Source organism: Salvelinus fontinalis, chromosome 3 (genome assembly GCF_029448725.1).
Source record: "Salvelinus fontinalis isolate EN_2023a chromosome 3, ASM2944872v1, whole genome shotgun sequence".
NCBI lineage: Eukaryota > Metazoa > Chordata > Actinopteri > Salmoniformes > Salmonidae > Salvelinus > Salvelinus fontinalis.
In genome coordinates this window covers 58,105,102-58,123,103 of record NC_074667.1, presented here as the reverse complement: position 1 = coordinate 58,123,103, position 18,002 = coordinate 58,105,102, and the positions used below count along the sequence as shown (strand labels likewise).

Genomic DNA, 18,002 nt, shown 5'->3' with positions numbered 1-18,002 from the left:
GACAAAAGAAATGTGGATGTAAAACTTTTCCTATTAATGTGACATTTAGGATTCAATCTTGATTAGCTATCGACAGAGGACAAGCCTTGCCTTTTCAAGAGCCAATCATGTGAAAATAAATAGGAGTTAGATCTAAACACATCCTCTGGTGGAGCTTATTCATTTATCTGTGCCTCCAAATCCTAAGGGATCTCACTAATATGCTGCAAGGTGCATACTGACAAAATATAGCACATACTGTATCTAATACCATAAATGTAATTCTCCATTAACCTAGAAGTTAAATTTTGCGTAATTTGGTCAGCTGCATGATTATCTTCTGTGTTCATACAGGGCCTTCAGTTAGTATTAATACCCCTTGACTTATTCTGAATTCAAAATAGATTAAATATATTTATTTCTCACCCACCTACACACAATACCTCATAATGACAAAGTGAAAACATGTATTTAGAAATTTATTGAAAATTAAATATAGAATATCTTATTTACATAAGTATTCACACCCCTGAGTCAATACTTTGTAGAAGCACATGGGCAGTGATTACAGCTGTGAGTCTTTCTGGGTAAGTCTCTAAGAGCTTTCCACACCTGAATTGTGCAACATTTGCCCATTATTCTTTTCAAAATTCTTCAAGCTCTGTCAAATTGGTTGTTGATCATTACTAAACAACCATTTTCAGGTCGTGCTATAGATTTCAAAAAGATTTAAGTAAAAACTGCCGCTGAGGAACATTCACTGTCTTCTTGGTAAGCAAATCCAGTGTAGATCTGGCCTTGTGTTGTAGCTTAGTGTCCTGCTGAAATATGAATTTATCTCCCAGTGTCTGGTGGAAAGCAGACTGAACCAGGTTTTCCTCTAGGATTTTGCCTGTGCTTATCTCCATTACATTTATTTTTTATCCTGAAAAACTCCCAGGTTCTTAACAATTACAAGCATACCCAGAACAGGATGCAGCCATCACTATGTTTGAAAATATGGAGAGTGGTACACAGTAATGTGTTGTATTGGATTTGCCCCAAACATAAGGGCAAAAAGGTAATTGTTTTACAACTTTTTTTTTAGTGTTACTTTTTTTGCACACAAAATGCATCTTTTGGAATATATTTATTTTGTACAGGCTTCCTTCTTTTCACTGTCAATTATGTTAGTATTGTGGAGTAACTACAATGTTGTTGACCCATCCTCAGTTTTCTCCTATCACAGCCATTAAACTCTGTAACTGTTTAAAAGTCACCATTGGCCTCATGGTAAAATCCCTGAGCAGTTTCCATCCTCTCTGGGAACCGCCTGTATCTTCGTAGTGACTGGGTGTATTGATACACCATTTGAAGTGTAATTAATAACTTCAACATCCTCAAAGGGATATTCATTGTTTTTCATAGCTTTTTTTATTTTTACCCATCTACCAATAGGTTCCCTTTTTTTGCGAGGCATTGGAAAACCTCCCTGGTCTTTATGGTTGAATCTGGGTTTGAAATTCACTGCTCGACTGAGGGACCTTACTGATAATTGTATGTGTGGGGTACAGAGATGAAGTAGTCATTCAAAAATCTTGTTTTACACAATTATTGCACACAGAGTCCATGCAACTTATTATATGACTTGTTAAGTACATTTTTACTCCTGAACTTATTTAGGCTTGTCATAACAAAGGGTATCAATACTTATTGACTGAAGACATTTTATCTTTTCATTTTGAATTAATTAGTAAATATGTTGAAAAACATAATTCCACTTTGACATTATGGGGTATTGTGTGTCGTAGACCAGTGACTCAACTAACATTTGGTAAAAATGTAATTCAGGCTGTAACACAACAGAATGTGGAAAATGTCAAGTACTGTATGTGAATACTTTCTGAAGGTACTGTACGTATTAGAAATTCAGAGTCTTCACCCTCCGATCTGTGTGGGCACACACGTGAAGCACTGGAGTTTAAGCACCGCCTTTGCCCAATCCTGAAATGTCCAAATAACCAGTGAGGAAAACCCCAACACCGAAACTAATGCTGTTGGGATCTCACGCATCCCATTCAGTCCTGGCAGATTCTCTCGATCTACACGCACAATCTGCCCACGGAGAGATTACCACCAATGAGAAGGTATGAGAGGAAGTCATGCTGAATATGTAGCATGCAACGCATACCATAAGGAAAGGGAAGCCAAAACATACACAATTGTTAATCTACGCGCAAAATACATATATACTGTGCATACTGTATTATAAGTGTAATAAAATACAATCCTAAAACTGACAGACACATGTCAGTGCATAACACAAATACTCACACATCCGAAGAGGAGGGTGGTGGCAGGCAGAACAAAAATAAAACTAAGACAAAAAACAAATACTCAAATACAGTACAGTACAGTACACTACAGTACAGTACAGTACAATACAATACAGTACAGTACACACTGAGACATGCCCATATATTTCTCTTTAATGGAGTAGCAAGGGTTCATTGGATTTGACATGATAAAAACTGTTTGTTTTTTCACAAATTTGTATTCAAGCCTCATGCCCTGTGCAGGAATTGATCGATGGCCTGTCTTTAATTGTCTATTAAAAAGCAATTGCAAGCTGTTGTTGGAAGTGAAGGTAAGAGCAGAGCAGGGGGACAGTTGTGAAGATAGTCCACTGAATGTCAACGATAGCGACATTTTAGTGACAGACCAGGACAACATGCTACCTTACAGGAAACGCATCATCAGACATATGTCAACTGTCTCTGTCTCCCGCTCTGCGTGTGTCGCTCTCACACATACACATGCAGTTCATGCACATACATGATTGTAAATCAAAGGTGACAAACATTAGCAAAAATCGATACAAACGTTCCGTTATAAAACTCACACTCCAGGCTATACTCTCTGGCTGCACTCTCTGGCTACACTCTCTGGCTACACGCTCTGGCTATATTCTCTGGCTACACTCTCTGGCTTCACTCTCTGGCTTTACTCTCTGGCTACACTATCTGGCTACACTCCCTGGCTACACTCTCTGGCTACACTCTCTGGCTATACTCTCTGGCTGCACTCTCTGGCTACACGCTCTGGCTGCACTCTCTGGCTATACTGTCTGGCTGCACTCTCTGGCTACACTCTCTGGCTGCACTCTCTGGCTATACTGTCTGGCTGCACTCTCTGGCTATACTGTCTGGCTATACTCTCTGGCTATACTACCTGGCTACACTCCCTGGCTACACTCTCTGGCTACACTCCCTGGCTACACTCTCTGGCTACACTATCTGGCTACACTCTCTGGCTACACTCTCTGGCTATACTCTCTGGCTATACTCTCTGGCTATACTCTCTGGCTGCACTCTCTGGCTACATGCTCTGGCTTCACTCTCTGGCTACACTCTCTGGCAACACTCTCTGGCTACACTCTCTGGCTATACTCTCTGGCTGCACTCTCTGGCTACACTCTCTGGCTTCACTCTCTGGCTACACTCTCAGGCTATACTCTCTGGCTATACTCTCTGGCTGCACTCTCTGGCTATACTCTCTGGCTATGGCCCTTGTGTCATCACTTTAATCTCCACCAGGTTTCCCCTTTCTTATGCAGACTTACAAAAACCTACCAGACTTGGCACTCCCCCATCTCTGAGTCCTATCTCTCCCTATTCACTCCTCACCACACATTTGACAGTAAGAACATTACAATAAAACTTCCACAGCCACATTTTCAATTTATATCTCTTAAACGGTCTCCTATTCCTCAACTCATCTATTAATTCTGCCTAAACCTTCCTGTTCGTTTTCTCACTCTTTACCTGTCAATCATCTCCAACTGCATCCCAATGTAAACCTGCCCCACTCAACCATGAGTTGAGGTACGTGGAACAGGTACGTGATAAGATGTGCTGCTTTTAACAGCAACACTAATGTTGCTGGTGACAAGGTAAAAGTGGATTGTGTGGCAGTGACATTGAAGATTGGTTGACAAATATAATACTAGTCTAGCGATATTACAGCAAAGACAATGAATGTGTTCATGATCATGCTTATTCATTTGCATCAGCAAGGGTGAGAGGGTTAGAGTTGGATGTTGGTCTATCAGAGAGGTTCACTCGATTACTGATGCAGTCCTTCAAACACGCGAGGACATTGTGTTAAGGGCAGTTTGGTGGCATGGGTGATTAGGTAGGACTTGCTGGTTCATCGGTGAAGATGATTAGGTTAGAGATGATGGTTTATCAGATACAGAGAAAGTGGGTTAGGAATGCTGGAAGCTTTAGTTACGAAAAAAGTCTCGGTTAGAGGGTGAAGGGGATTGGCTTAGAGAAAATGGTTGCATTATTTACAGTGAAAGTGATTGGCTTAGAGAAAATTATTACATCATTTACAGTGAAGATGATTGGCTTAGAGAAGCCAAGTTATCAATAACGGCGAAGGTGATTGGCTTCAGAAACCCCTCGTGCATCAGCAGCGTACTATGGAGTCCCGTCCCAGTGTTTGTTTATCCATCAGCCTGACTGTCATTTCAGTGAGGCCCTTTTTCCCCGAAGAGCCCAATCATAATTAACCAAGGCAGCTTCTAATTAGGAGCTAAATAAATCCACACAGGAAAGACTGATTGGTTCATTTTCTTCAGCCATCCACCACCTGTTTTGCTCGATTCATTAGCCAAATTGTTAATTTTATCTCCCCATTCTCAATGTTTAATTAAAGGTTGAAGAGGCCAGGAACGACCTTTTGAAGACTCTTTTATTTCCACCTTTACCCATCCAGGGCTCACCCAGACTACAATCATCTCTCGCTCCTGATCCAACTTATCCCTTTGATATTATTGTGTGTGTGTGTGTGTGTGTGTGTGTGTGTGCAACCAGTTTGAAATGGCTAGCTTTTCAATCGGTGAAATCACTAGCTCTGAGACTTTGAAGTAGTTGTTTCACGCGGCTTTTGTGGAGCAATAGGTAATGATGCTTCATGGAAGGCAGCTGTTGATGTTTTCAGAGGGTCCATGGTTCGAGCCTAGTTGGCTCAGTTGGCCTTGGCCAAGCTGCTGGGGTTGCTGCGCAGAAGGAGAAGGTCAAAGAGGGGTGAGTGTAACCGTTGTGAAATGGCTAACTAATGACGTCACTCGCTCTGAGACCTTGAAGTAGAAACAAACTAGGTTTTCACAGTGTAATGTAATGCAAAGAAAATCAAAACACTAAATGACTCTGTGTTTCAAATGGAATGCCAAGCTAGAATAATAATAGTTTTGCCAGCTAGATGGCCAACATCTCTGCTACTTGCCCTCAACCAAATCGTTACCTTGGAACATAATTTACAATTTATACGTATTTCACTAGCAGCAAAATAACAGTATCAAATCAAAGTGAGATAATGCATAACACAGACCATTGCAATTTCACCCCGAGTGAGCGTTGTCTGTTCTCTGCTGAAGCCTAAGTAATAATCTTCTATTGGGGGGCCTGATCTTGTCTCTTTCATTTGGGTATTTCTTGCAGAGAGATTTCCCCCCAACAATGGCAGAAAATACAACTCTAAAATCAATAACATATTATTCTACACTCCTAGAAGATATGTGCTAAGTAGAACCATACAGGGTTCTTCAGTTTGTCCCCATAAGGGAACCCTTTTTGGTGCTGGTTAGAACCCTTTGCAGAGGGTTATTTATAGAACCCTCTATGTAGGATTCTTCAAAGAACCCCCTGTATATGGTTCTACCTAGAACCCTCTATGAAGGGTTGTACCAAGGACAATTGTATCATCTAAAGGTTCTTCCTAGAAACTTCTTTGAAGGGTTCTACCGAGAACCATTTTATCTTTGGACGGCGCTTCCTAGAACCCTCTATGAACGGTTCCACCAGCCTTATTAGCTTTTAAAATGTTATTATTTATGACAATACATCAAATATATCATAAGGCCTTTCTTTGAGGTCCTAGTTATACCCTAACACAGTGGTGTTACGAATCTCCTAGTTTACAGGTTACATCAGGCCTGCAAGTCACATTATGCTGGCTTGCAAAGCAATGTGTAATTCCTATTGGAATCCAGCCAGAGTAAGGATATCCAACAAGTGGAATTTTGTACCACCCGGAACCTGCATTCAGAATGACTGGCAGGGTAGGGATGATTGAATACTGAGACTACCTCAATCATCTAAACTTGAAAAGCCATCTCAGTAACGGATGTAATAACTTCAACAGATTGGATTAGTTTAGAAAACGGTATGTTATTTATCTTTGTGTAGCATAAAATTAATCAACCAATCAATGTACATGCAAAAACACAGATATTACAGTAAAACAAACAATTCTGAAAATTATCCCTGCAATAGAGCATGCTGGGAAATATTACTGTATATATGGTTCTATATAGAACCTTTCTTGTCTGCCAAAGAATCCTTCTTGACTGAATTATTTTAATCATCAAATAACCCTTTCTTCAAAAAACAGTTCTTAGGATGTTAAAGGTTATAGGTAGAACCCTTTGCCTTACAAAGAACCCTTGTCTTCCAAAAAGGGTTCTTCTGATCAAAACGGTTCTTGGTAGAACCCTATCCATCTGCAAAGAACCCTTTTGGAACCCCCTTTTCTAAGAGTGAACTGACAGAAAATGCGGTGGTGCTGGGACCAAAAAGACAGGCCAAGACATCATGCCTATGACATTTAATGTGTCAATGTGTGTCTGTGTGTGTATTAAATTCATAGTAAGATGGATTTATAATTGGAACCTGACAATGAAAACAGTTAATTGTCAAAAGCCCAGGGTTAGATTAGATTAGAGTTTATTCGTCACATGCACAGGGGGACAGGGGGACAGGGGGAGCAGGTCACTGACTAGTGGTGGCTTTTCAGCATCCTGATGGTCTGGGGGTTGAATCGATTGGCTAGTCTGACAGTTTTTGCCATGATGCTCCTATACTGCCCGCGAACAGGGCGTAGCTTGGGTGTCTGAGGTCCCTGATGATCTTCTTAGCCTTCCTGTGACAACTGGTGTTGAAGAGTCGAGGTCGAAGAGTCATTGTCATGCCTTCTTCACCATGGTGTCCGTGTGGTTTGACCATTCCAGCTTCCCAGAGATTTTTTTGACGTTTTTTTAACGTCTCCACTGCGGCCCCGTTGATGAGGATGGGGGAGTGCCCAACCTTGCTCCTCCTGAATTCCACAATCAGCTCCTTTGTTTTGCTGACGTTGAGGGAGAGGTTATTTACCTGGCAGCACGCAGTCAGAGTGCCTACCTCCTCTTTGTAGGTTGTCTCGTCATAGTTGGTAATCAGGTCTACCTACTACTGTGGTGTCTCAGCAAACTTGATGATGGAGGTGGAACTGTGTGAGGCTATGCAGTCGTGGGTTTACAGGGAGTACAGGAGGGGACTGAGGACGCACCCTTGCGGGGCCCACATGTTGAAGATCAGTGTGGAGGAGATGACGTTGCCTACTTTCACCACCTGGGGGTGGCCCGTCAGGAAGTCCAGGACCCAGTTGCATAAGGATGAGTTCAGTCCCAGGGCCGTGAGCTTTGTGGTGAGCTTAGACGACACTATGGTATTGAAGGCCGAGCTGTAGTCAGTGAACAGCATCCTCACAAATGCATTCCTTTTGTTCAGGTGTGTGAGGGCAGTGTGCAGTGTAATGGCAATTGCATTGTCCTTGGATCTGTCTGGGGCGGTAAGCAAATTGGAGAGGGTGGAGTGTGTCGGGGAGGGAGGAGGTGATATAGACTTTGACTAGCCTCTCGAAGCACTTCATGATGACGGAAGAACGTGCTAGGTGTTGGTTATCACTCAGCTCAGTTACTTTCCCTTTATTGGGCACGGGGATGATAGTGGATATCTTGAAGAAGGAGGGAACAACTGCCTGAGCTAGAGAGAGATTGAAAATGTCAGAAAACACATCAGCTAGCTGGTCTGCACACACATGCTCTGAGGGCACGGCTAGAGAAGCCGTCTGGGCCGGCAGCCCTGCGAGGGTTAAAACGTTTCAATGACTTACATATGTCCTCCGTGGAGACCGTAAGCATGTAACCCCTTTTATCGTCAGGGGCTCACCTCGGCAGCACAGAGTCGTAATACTTGAAGCGTGAGAAAAAGGTGTTTAGCTTGTCCGGTAGCGCGGCGTTGGTGTTCGCAACGTGACTGGCTTTCTTTTTGTAATCTGCGATCGTTAGAAGCCCCTGACACATACTCCTCGTGCCCGACCAGCTGAATTACTCCTTCACTTTGTCCCTATACTTGTGTGTCTCATCATCTTGATCGATCTGCGTAGGTCGTATTTGAACTGTTTAACCATACAATTGTCCTCGGTCACCTTGTCGTGTTTATAAGCAGCTAGAGTTGGGTAAGGATAAGGGCAAGACTAGTGGGCTAGAGCTCAAGATAGTTTTAACATGAGGTGTTATTCATCCCACTACTAAGTAATCCCCTCCAGTGCTTCCTCCACACATACTACTGTGGAATATTCCTTTAAAAAATGAATGGCCGCTATATGCTGTTTTTACGCCTGGACACAGAGAACCGGAGATGGAGGACACAGACAGTGTCACCTTTTGGGCAGGTCGAACTGTGGTGGTACTCACTTACGTTCCCAAGGGTACTGTGGGATTCGGGTGCCACAAAGGCCATCAATTCAACGTTTTGAGAGATATGGAGTCCAGAACATCTGGCGAACATTCTAATTATGGAGTGTTTATACTGGAGGGGTGGAGGGACGCACTACAACCCGGGAGAGAAAGGGATGATTGGATGAACAGACATGGGGAGAGGAGGGACGGAGCAGACAGGGCAGAGGTTAGGTTAGAGGGAGGGTACAGGAGTAAGGGTCAGTTGGAGAGAGTAAACACTGTGGACCAGTGACAGGACACAGGGTGGTGATGGAGGTGGAGGAATAGGAGGGGGGGAAAGAAGGAGGAAGCAGTGGGAGAGGGCAAAGGATAGAGGATGCTGGAGGAGAAACTAAACACTCCTCCAAAAGCTCCCTCACTTACCTCTTCATAACCAGTCACTTGGTTCTGGACACAATGGAGGTGGGGGGGTGACCTTTAGCGGTATGCTGGGGTGGGCCATGGGTTTTGTCAGGGGCTTGGCCTCAGCAGTGACCGTTTTAATGATGACCGATGTCCTCCAATTAGACGTGTTGACAGGCCCTAAAGTGCTGTGTCATTAATCACAGGAGGGCTGCCTCCGCACACCTCGAAAATCACGCCGTGATTTATAACATAGCTAGCTCCTCTCTCTGTCCGTCCACATATTTCTCTATCTCCATCTTTCTCTTTTCTCTCTCTCTGTCCCACCATTACTCTTCTCCGTCTCTCTCTCTCTCCGTCATCTCTTTCTCTCTCTCCTTCATCTCTCTCTATCACTCTCTCTCTCCTCCGTCTCTCCCTCCTTATTCCTTCCTTCCTTTTGTTCTCGGACGATGTAGGGAATTCATGCATTTGGTACTGATAGCCAATTAATCAGGTGGCTTGGAAGCACAAAGAGGAGTGGTGAGTCACTGTGACCTTTACATCTTCTGGAAGGACTAATAACTGTTCCCAGACCATTGACAGACTAAGGCATTGTCAGGACACCCTGCATAGGGCTCCCGAGAGAAGTCACTACAGACCCTGGTCTGATTCCAGGCTGTATCACAACCGGCCGTGATTGGGAGTCCCATAGGGTGGCGCACAATTGGCCCAATGTCGTTAGGGTTTGGCCGGGGTAGACCGTCATTGTAAATAAGAATTTGCTCTTAACTGACTTGCCTAGTTAAATAAAAATAAAACACCTTCTACAGAGGATTGTGGAATCAGCATGTGGATTTATAGGTGACTCATATTAATAGCGACATTACATGAAGTCTCGATAGTTACTGTACAGCCATGTACAGTTGAAGTCGCAAGTTTACATACACCTTAGCCAAATACATTTAAACTCAGTTTTTCACAACTCCTGACATTTAATCATAGTAAAAATTCCCTGTCTTAGGTCAGCTAGGATCACCACTTCATTTTAAGAATGTGAAATGTCAGAATAATAGTAGAGAGAATGATTTATTTAAGCTTTTATTTCTTTCATCACAATCCCAGTGGGTCAGAAGCTTACATACACTCAATTAGTATTTGGTAGCATTGATTTTAAATTGTTTAACTTGGGTCAAACGTTTCGGGTAGCCTTCCATAAGCTTCCCACAATAAGTTGGGTGAATTTTGGCCCATTCCTCCTGACAGAGCTGGTGTAACTGAGTCAGGTTTGTAGGCCTCCTTGCTCTCACACGCTTTATCAGTTCTGCCACAAAGTTTCTATAGGATTGAGGTCAGGGTGTTTGTGATGGCCACTCCAATATCTTGACTATGTTGTCCTTAAGCCATTTTGCCACAACTTTGGAAGTATGCTTGGGGTCATTGTCCATTTGGAAGACCCATTTGCGACCAAGCTTTAACTTCCTGATGAGATTGAGATGTTGCTTCAATATATCCACCTAATTTCCCCACTCATGATGCCATCTATTTTGCGAAGTGCACCGGTCCCTCCTGCAGCAAAGCACCCCACAACATGATGCTGCCACCCCCGTGCTTCATGGTTGGGATGGTGTTCTTTGGCTTGCAAGCCACCCCCTTTTTCCTCCAAACATAACGATTGTCATTATGGCCAAACAGTTCTATTTTTGTTTCATCAGACCAGAGGACATTTCTTCCCATGTGCAGTTGCAAACCATAGTCTGGCTTTTTTTATGGCGGTTTTGGAGCAGTGGCTTCTTCCTTGTTGTCAATATAGGACTCGTTTTACTGTGGATATCAAAACTTTTGTACCTGTTTCCTCCAGCATCTTCACAAGGTCCTTTGCGGTTGTTCTGGGATTGATTTGCACTTTTCGCGCCAAAGTATCATCTTTAGGAAGACAGAACGCATCTCCTTCCTGAGTGGTATGACGGCTGCATGGTCCCATGGTTTTTATACTTGTGTACTACTGTTTGTATAGATGAACGTGGTACCTTCAGGCGTTTGGAAATTGCCCAAGGAAATTGCTCCCAAATTGCTCCCAAGGATGAACCAGGTCTACATTTTATTCTGAAGTCTTGGCTGATTTCTTTTGATTTTACCATGATGTCAAGCAAAGAGACACTGAGTTTGAAGGTAGGCCTTGAAATACATCCACAGTTACACCTCCAATTGACTATGAGAAGCTTCTAAAGCTATGACATAATTTTCCAAAATTTTCCAAGCTGTTTAAAGGCACAGTCAACTTAGTGTATGTAAACTTCTGACCCACTGGAATAGTCATACAGTGAATTATAAGTGAAATAACCTGTCTGTAAACAATTGTTGGAAAAATGACTTGTGTCATGCACAAAGTAGATGTTCTAACCGACTTGTTAAAACTATAGTTTGTTAACAAGACATTTTTTGGAGTTGTTGAAAAACAAGTGTTAATGACTCCAACGTAAGTGTATGTAAACTTCCGACTGCAACTGTATGTTTGGTATAGTCTAGGCCTACTATCCTGTCTTGTGTTTGGGTGTTCCTTGGTTATTTATTGGGGCATTGGTTGAGGTAAAACCCACAGAGAGTGCTGCTGACGTCCACAGTTGTATGTAATCCAGGGTTTTTCCTATCCTGGGAGGAAAGTAGGAGCTGCAGTCGCTGTCACATGCACAGAAGACATTTAGGGTTTAAGATACTCAGTAGACTGGTAGGGTTAGGTACTTCAGTTTTAGATAGTTAGTTAGGTAAGTTCACAAGGGCTTCACAGGGTTAAAAATTGAGGTTAGGTATTAGGTACTCGACAGTTGGGGTGAAGGTACTTTAAGGTTTGACAGGTGGGGGTTATGTGCAGTTGGGGTTAGGTAGGTCCTTCAGGGTTTGGGGTTAGGTAGGTAGGTACTTCAGGGTTTGGGGTTAGGTAGGTCCTTCAGGGTTTGGGGTTAGGTAGGTAAGTCCTTCAGGATTTGGGGTTAGGTAGGTAAGTACTTCAGGTTTTGGGGTTAGGTAGGTAAGTACTTCAGGATTTGGGGTTAGGTAGGTAAGTCCTTCAGGGTTTGTGGTTAGGTAGGTAGGTTCTTCAGGGTTTGTGGTTAGGTAGGTAAGTCCTTCAGGGTTTGGGGTTAGGTAGGTAAGTCCTTCAGGGTTTGATGTTAGGTAGGTAAGTCCTTCAGGGTTTGTGGTTAGGTAGGCAAGTCCTTCAGGGTTTGGGGTTAGGTAGGTAGGTTCTTCAGGGTTTGGGGTTAGGTAGGTAAGTCCTTCAGGGTTTGTGGGTAGGTAGGTAAGTTCTTCAGGGTTTGGGGTTAGGTAGGTAGGTAGTTAGGTCCTTCAGGGTTTGGGGTTAGGTAGGTCCTTCAGGGTTTGGGGATAGGTATGTAGGTTCTTCAAGGTTTGGGGTTAGGTAGGTAGGTCCGTCAGGGTTGTGGGTTAGGTAGCTAGGTAGGTAGGTCCTTCAGGGTTTGGGGTTAGGTAGGTTGGTCCTTCAAGGTTTGGGGTTAGGTAGGTAGATAAGTAGTTCATGGTTTGGGGTTAGGTAGGTAGGTAGGTAGGTCCTTCAGGGTTTGGGTTTAGGTAGGTAGGTAGCTAAAAGTAGAACCAAAAAGGGTTCTACTTGGAACCAAAAAGGGTTATCCTATGGGGACAGCCGAATAACCTTTTGGGAACCCTTTTTTCTAAGAGTGTAGGTAAACGTACTTCAGGGTTTGGGGTTAGGTAGGTAGGTACTTCAGGGTTTGTGGTTAGGTAGGTAAGTCCTTCAGGGTTTGGGGTTAGGTAGGGAAGTACTTCAGGGTTTGGGGTTAGGTAGGTAGGTACTTCAGGGTTTGGGGTTAGGTAGGTAAGTCCTTCAGGGTTTGTGGTTAGGTAGATAAGTCCTTCAGGGTTTGTGGTTAGGTAGGTAAGTCCTTCAGGGTTTGGGGTTAGGTAGGGAAGTACTTCAGGGTTTGGGGTTAGGTAGGTAGGTACTTCAGGGTTGACTGAATCTCTTGGGAGGACAGTTAGTGGGAGCTTGGTCACATGCATGGTGCTGGCCCCAGGCCTGTCACACACACTCATAGCCACAGTGTCAGCAGCGTACTAACACACACAGACAGCCCAGAGGCCTGTGACCAGTGGGACAACAAGACGTACAGGGGAGCAGGACGGGCAGAACTGGGAGGACACACCACTGTACTCACATAGTCTGATTCCGCTTTCGAATCATAGTACTCCATGTCGCTCTCCTGCGCGGAAAAGAAAGGTGAAAAGACAGGTGATGAGAGAAGATATAGCAGTGACTATATCCATTAAGCTCTTCTGCTGGTGTAGCTGTATGAAGATATCAAGGTTATATTCAGACACACTAGACAGCATGAGAATATAATCAGCATCACAGAACACTGGGGAGGTAGTGTGATGAAAGATTGTGGAATGGAACTTTGTGGAATGTGTTTCTGAGACGTGCTGTTTTCTAATGCACTACAGGATGCAATCTAGTTGTGTTGTAATGTGGTATTCACTATAATAGGACATACAGTGCTATGCTGTATGTATGGCATGATTTACTATGGTGCAGTGGTTGTTAGCTGGATTTAGTATGAGTATATAGAGTGGAATGAGCTAGCATTGCTCCCTAGAGCTCTCATCCACTGCTTATTGTCTGTTGAGTTCATGGTAAATAGCGCCTCTCATCTCAGAGGAGAAAGAAAAGACAGAGAACAGGACAGAAGCCAAGTTCATTGCAGCGTTCCCTGTACGCCCCCAAAGCCCACAACCCCCACGCTCCCCAGCCCAGAGCTTGCCCCCTCCCTCCGACCCCCACCTCCTCGCCAGGGCTGCGTGCGGCACGGTGCGGCATAAGTCTGGGCCCGCCTCAATATCATTGGGAGGGAGCCTGGGTGAGGATACGCTCTCAAGGGCACTGGAGTGACTGCTTTTCCCGCGGTGGAGTTCTGCTCATTCTCTGACAGCAGAGGAGAGGCTGAGAGAGCCCTTCACACACACACACACACACACACACATACCCACACATACCCATCACACTCTCTCTCTCTCTCTCTCTCTCTCTCTCTCTCTCTCTCTCTCTCTCTCTCTCTCTCTCTCTCTCTCTCTCTCTCTCTCTCTCTCTCTCTCTCTCTCTCTCTCTCTCTCTCTCTCTCTCTCTCTCTCTCACTGTCTCTCTCTCACTGTCTCTCTCTCACTGTCTCTCTCTCACTGTCTCTCTCTCACTGTCTCTATCTCTCCCTGAGACAGTCCAGACCCAATATGTCCGTAACCAGGACCCGGGCTGGCCTCCAGCACTAATCAGGGAGTCAGTCATCAGCTAAGCACGGCTCAGCTCAGCCCCAAACAACCCACACAGACAGACGCAGCCTGACCCAAACTCCTATTGACACTTAACATGAGGCAGGGCCTTGCCTAGGGGGGCCTCCGGATGGGGAAGCAGAGAAGCAGAGTCCTCTCCCTTCAGACCGATGCTCGTTATCCTCCAGTACCAGAACACTCTGCCTCCTCTCTCTACACAGCAGCCATGCATGATCTGGATAGACAGTGGGACAAGGAGAGAAGATGTGGAAAGGGGGGGAAAGGGTAGTTGAGGGATGTAAACAGGAAGACACTTATAGACGGTACATAAGGGTGCGGGTGGTGGGTATGGAAAAAGAAACATGTCAAATTTGCAGTTTCACATGTGAAAATAGCATTTTTAATAGTAGAATTGCATTTTCACATGTGAATTGCTGTTTTCACATATTGAGCTTAAAAATGCATGTGAAACTTCACACGTGTCCGAAAACCACATCTGACGCACGTGTCTGTTTTTCCCAAGTGACATTTTTCACATGCGATTTTTTCACATGTGAAAATGTATTTTAAATGATGCACGTGTCTGACTCATGTGAAATGTATATACTACCGTTCAAAAGATTGGGGTCACTTTGAAATTTACTTGATTTTTTGTCCATTAAAATAACACCAAATTGATCAGAAATACAGTGTAGACATTGTTAATGTTGTTAATGACTATTGTAGCTGGAAATGGCCGATTTTTTATGGAATATCTATATTGGCGTACAGAGGCCCGTTATCAGCAACCATCACCCCTGTGTCAAATGGCACGTTGCGTTAGCTAATCCAAGTTTATAATTTTAAAAGGCTAATTGATCATTAGAAAACCCTTTTGCAGTTATGTTAGCACAGCTGAAAACTGTTATCCTGATTAAAGAAGAAATAAAACTGGCCTTCTTTAGACTAGTTGAGTATCTGGAGCATCAGCATTTGTGGGTTCGATTACAGGCTCATAATGGCCAGAAACAAATAACTTTCTTCTGAAACTCATCAGTCTATTCTTGTTCTGACAAATGAAGGCTATTCCATGTAAGAAATTGCCAAGAAACTGAAGGTCTCGTACAATGCTGTGTACTACTCCCTTCACAGACCAGCGCAAACTGTCCCTAACCAGAATAGAAAGAGGAGTGGGAGGCCCGGGTGCACAACTGAGCAAGAGGACAAGTACATTAGTGTGTCGAGTTTAAGAACTGGCAGCTTCATTAAATAGTACCCGCAAAACACCAGTCTCAACGTCAACAGTGAAGATGCGACTCCGGGATGCTGGCCTGTTATTTCAATGGACAAATGGCTTTTCTTTCAAAAACAAGGACATTTCTAAGTGACCCCAAACTTTTGAACGGTAGTGTATATTTTTTGTGTTACATTTTTCACATGATTTGTTCACACGTGTTCACACGTGTCCGAAAATTATGGGTTTTTTCAAGTGTTCTTTTCACATATAATGTTTTTATGTAAGGTCGCACACACAAACAGAGGCTACATGGCGAGGCACCCTAGGTGCCTGTGGTCCCTCAGATCCCCCTAGGCTGGCTGGTCCTTGGTCTCTTAGGACCCAGGGCCTAGGTTAAACACATCTAATAAAGCACACTACCCTCTCTCAGCATAACTACCAGCTAAACATACACAAAACCACACACACTCACACATAAGCACAAACACACGGCACACACTCATAGAATGGCACGCCAGCAATGCATCACGCTCGCACAGCATCTCTCCCCACTCCTCGGTCTCCTTACCCTTATCTCAGTCGTCTGCTCCCTCCCCAACCTCTCGTCCTCCTCTCCGCCCTCCCTGCCTTTTCGCCCTTCCCCATCTCTCTTCTCTCAATACCAGGCAGCCTTCTCCCTTCCCCATCTCTCTCCCCTCAATACCAGGCAGCCTTCTCCCTTCCCCATCTCTCTCCCCTCAATACCAGGCAGCCTTCTCCCTTCCCCATCTCTCTCCCCTCAATACCAGCCAGCCTTCTCTCTTGCCCATCTCTCTCCCCTCAATACCAGCCAGCCTTCTCCCTTCCCCATCTCTCTCCCCTCAATACCAGCCAGCCTTCTCCCTTCCCCATCTCTCTCCCCTCAATACCAGCCAGCCTTCTCCCTTCCCCATCTCTCTCCCCTCAATACCAGCCAGCCTTCTCCCTTCCCCATCTCTCTCCCCTCAATACCAGGCAGCCTTCTCCCTTCCCCATCTCTCTCCCCTCAATACCAGCCAGCCTTCTCCCTTCCCCATCTCTCTCCCCTCAATACCAGGCAGCCTTTTCCCTTCCCCATCTCTCTCCCCTCAATACCAGCCAGCCTTCTCTCTTGCCCATCTCTCTCCCCTCAATACCAGGCAGCCTTTTCCGTTCCCCATCTCTCTCCCCTCAATACCAGCCAGCCTTCTCTCTTCCCCATCTCTCTCCCCTCAATACCAGCCAGCCTTCTCTCTCACCCAATTTCAGATTGAATGAATACAGTGCAGCTGCAGGTTAGGTGCCCACTGTTGCTATAGAAACAGTCCCCTCTGCTCTAGACTTTTTTGTGTTTTCTCACCATGTCTGTCTATCTGTCTTTCGGTTTCTGTTGCTGCTTCCTGTCTGAACTGTGTCACTCTGACTGGCTCTCTATCGTGTTTCTTATCTATTTGTCTCCCACTATCAATTACTGTAATGAATGACTATTAAATAATTATATATCTACAGTTTTTAGGGTCTTAATTTGATCACTCTTTTGTTGCTGAGCAATTCAAACTTCTAAAGGCTTCTAAAGTTTGTCATTTCCACTTTGTGTAATTTCAGACTTGATTTGCCCTAATGAAAAATGTATCAATTCTTACAAAAATGTCCATTAATTATAATCCACATAATAATTGACATTTCCTGTTGCTGCAGGATTTATTTCCTACTGTAGCAAACTGGCTCAAATTAATATCTGTAATTGTATATGGAAGATTGTTTTTCAAATGATCATATGACAAGTAGAAACAACAAAACAAAGCTTTGAACAAAGCATTGAGCGTAAGTGAACACATTAAAATCATTCCATGCTCCAGGCAAGTCAGTTAAGAACAAATTCTTATTTACAATGACGACCTACCCCGGCCAAACCCGGACAGCGGTGGGCCAATTGTGTGCCGCCCTATGTAGATGCAGACGCTGTAGATTAATATGGTAAAAGCAGGTACAGTAGCTGGAATACAGGGCTGGACTGGGACCAGAAATCATCCCTAACATCCCTGGTGGTCCCTGGTGACTCTCTGATCCACCTCTACGCAGACGACACCATTCTATATATTTCTGGCCCTTCTTTGGACACTGTGTTAACTAACCTCCAGACGAGCTTCAATGCCATACAACTGCTGGCCTCCAACTGCCATACATGCCATACAACTGCGTGGCCTCCAACTGCTCTTAAATGCAAGTAAAACTAAATGCATGCTCTTCAACCGATCGCTGCCCCACCTGCCCGCCAGTCCAGCATCACTACTCTGGACGATTCAGACTTAGAATATGTGGACCACTACAAATACCTAGGTGTCTGGTTAGACTGTAAACTCTCCTTCCAGACTCACATTAAGCATCTCCAATCCTAAATTAAATCTAGACTCGGCTTCCTATTTCGCAACAAAGCATCCTTCACTGATGCTGTCAAACATACCCTCGTAAAACTGACCATCCTGCCGATCCTTGACTTCGGCGATGTCGTTGACAAAATAGCACCCAACACTCTACTCAGCAAATTGGATGCAGTCTATCACAGTGCCATCGGTTTTGTCACCA

General features: G+C 44.3%; 1 protein-coding gene across 6 annotated transcripts in view; it reads right to left on the bottom strand.

Moving 5' to 3' along the window:
- LOC129851184 (voltage-dependent calcium channel subunit alpha-2/delta-2-like) overlaps positions 1–18,002 on the bottom strand; it is a 460,295-nt gene that overhangs the window by 119,667 nt on the left and 322,626 nt on the right. For 5 of the 6 annotated variants that reach the window (XM_055917548.1, XM_055917549.1, XM_055917550.1 and 2 more), the window contains exon 5: positions 13,099–13,143. The exons of the other annotated variant lie outside the window; for it this stretch is intronic. In XM_055917548.1, coding sequence (XP_055773523.1) covers positions 13,099–13,143 — 45 coding nt within the window. The remainder of the gene's footprint in view (positions 1–13,098; positions 13,144–18,002) is intronic. 6 annotated transcript variants of the gene reach the window in all.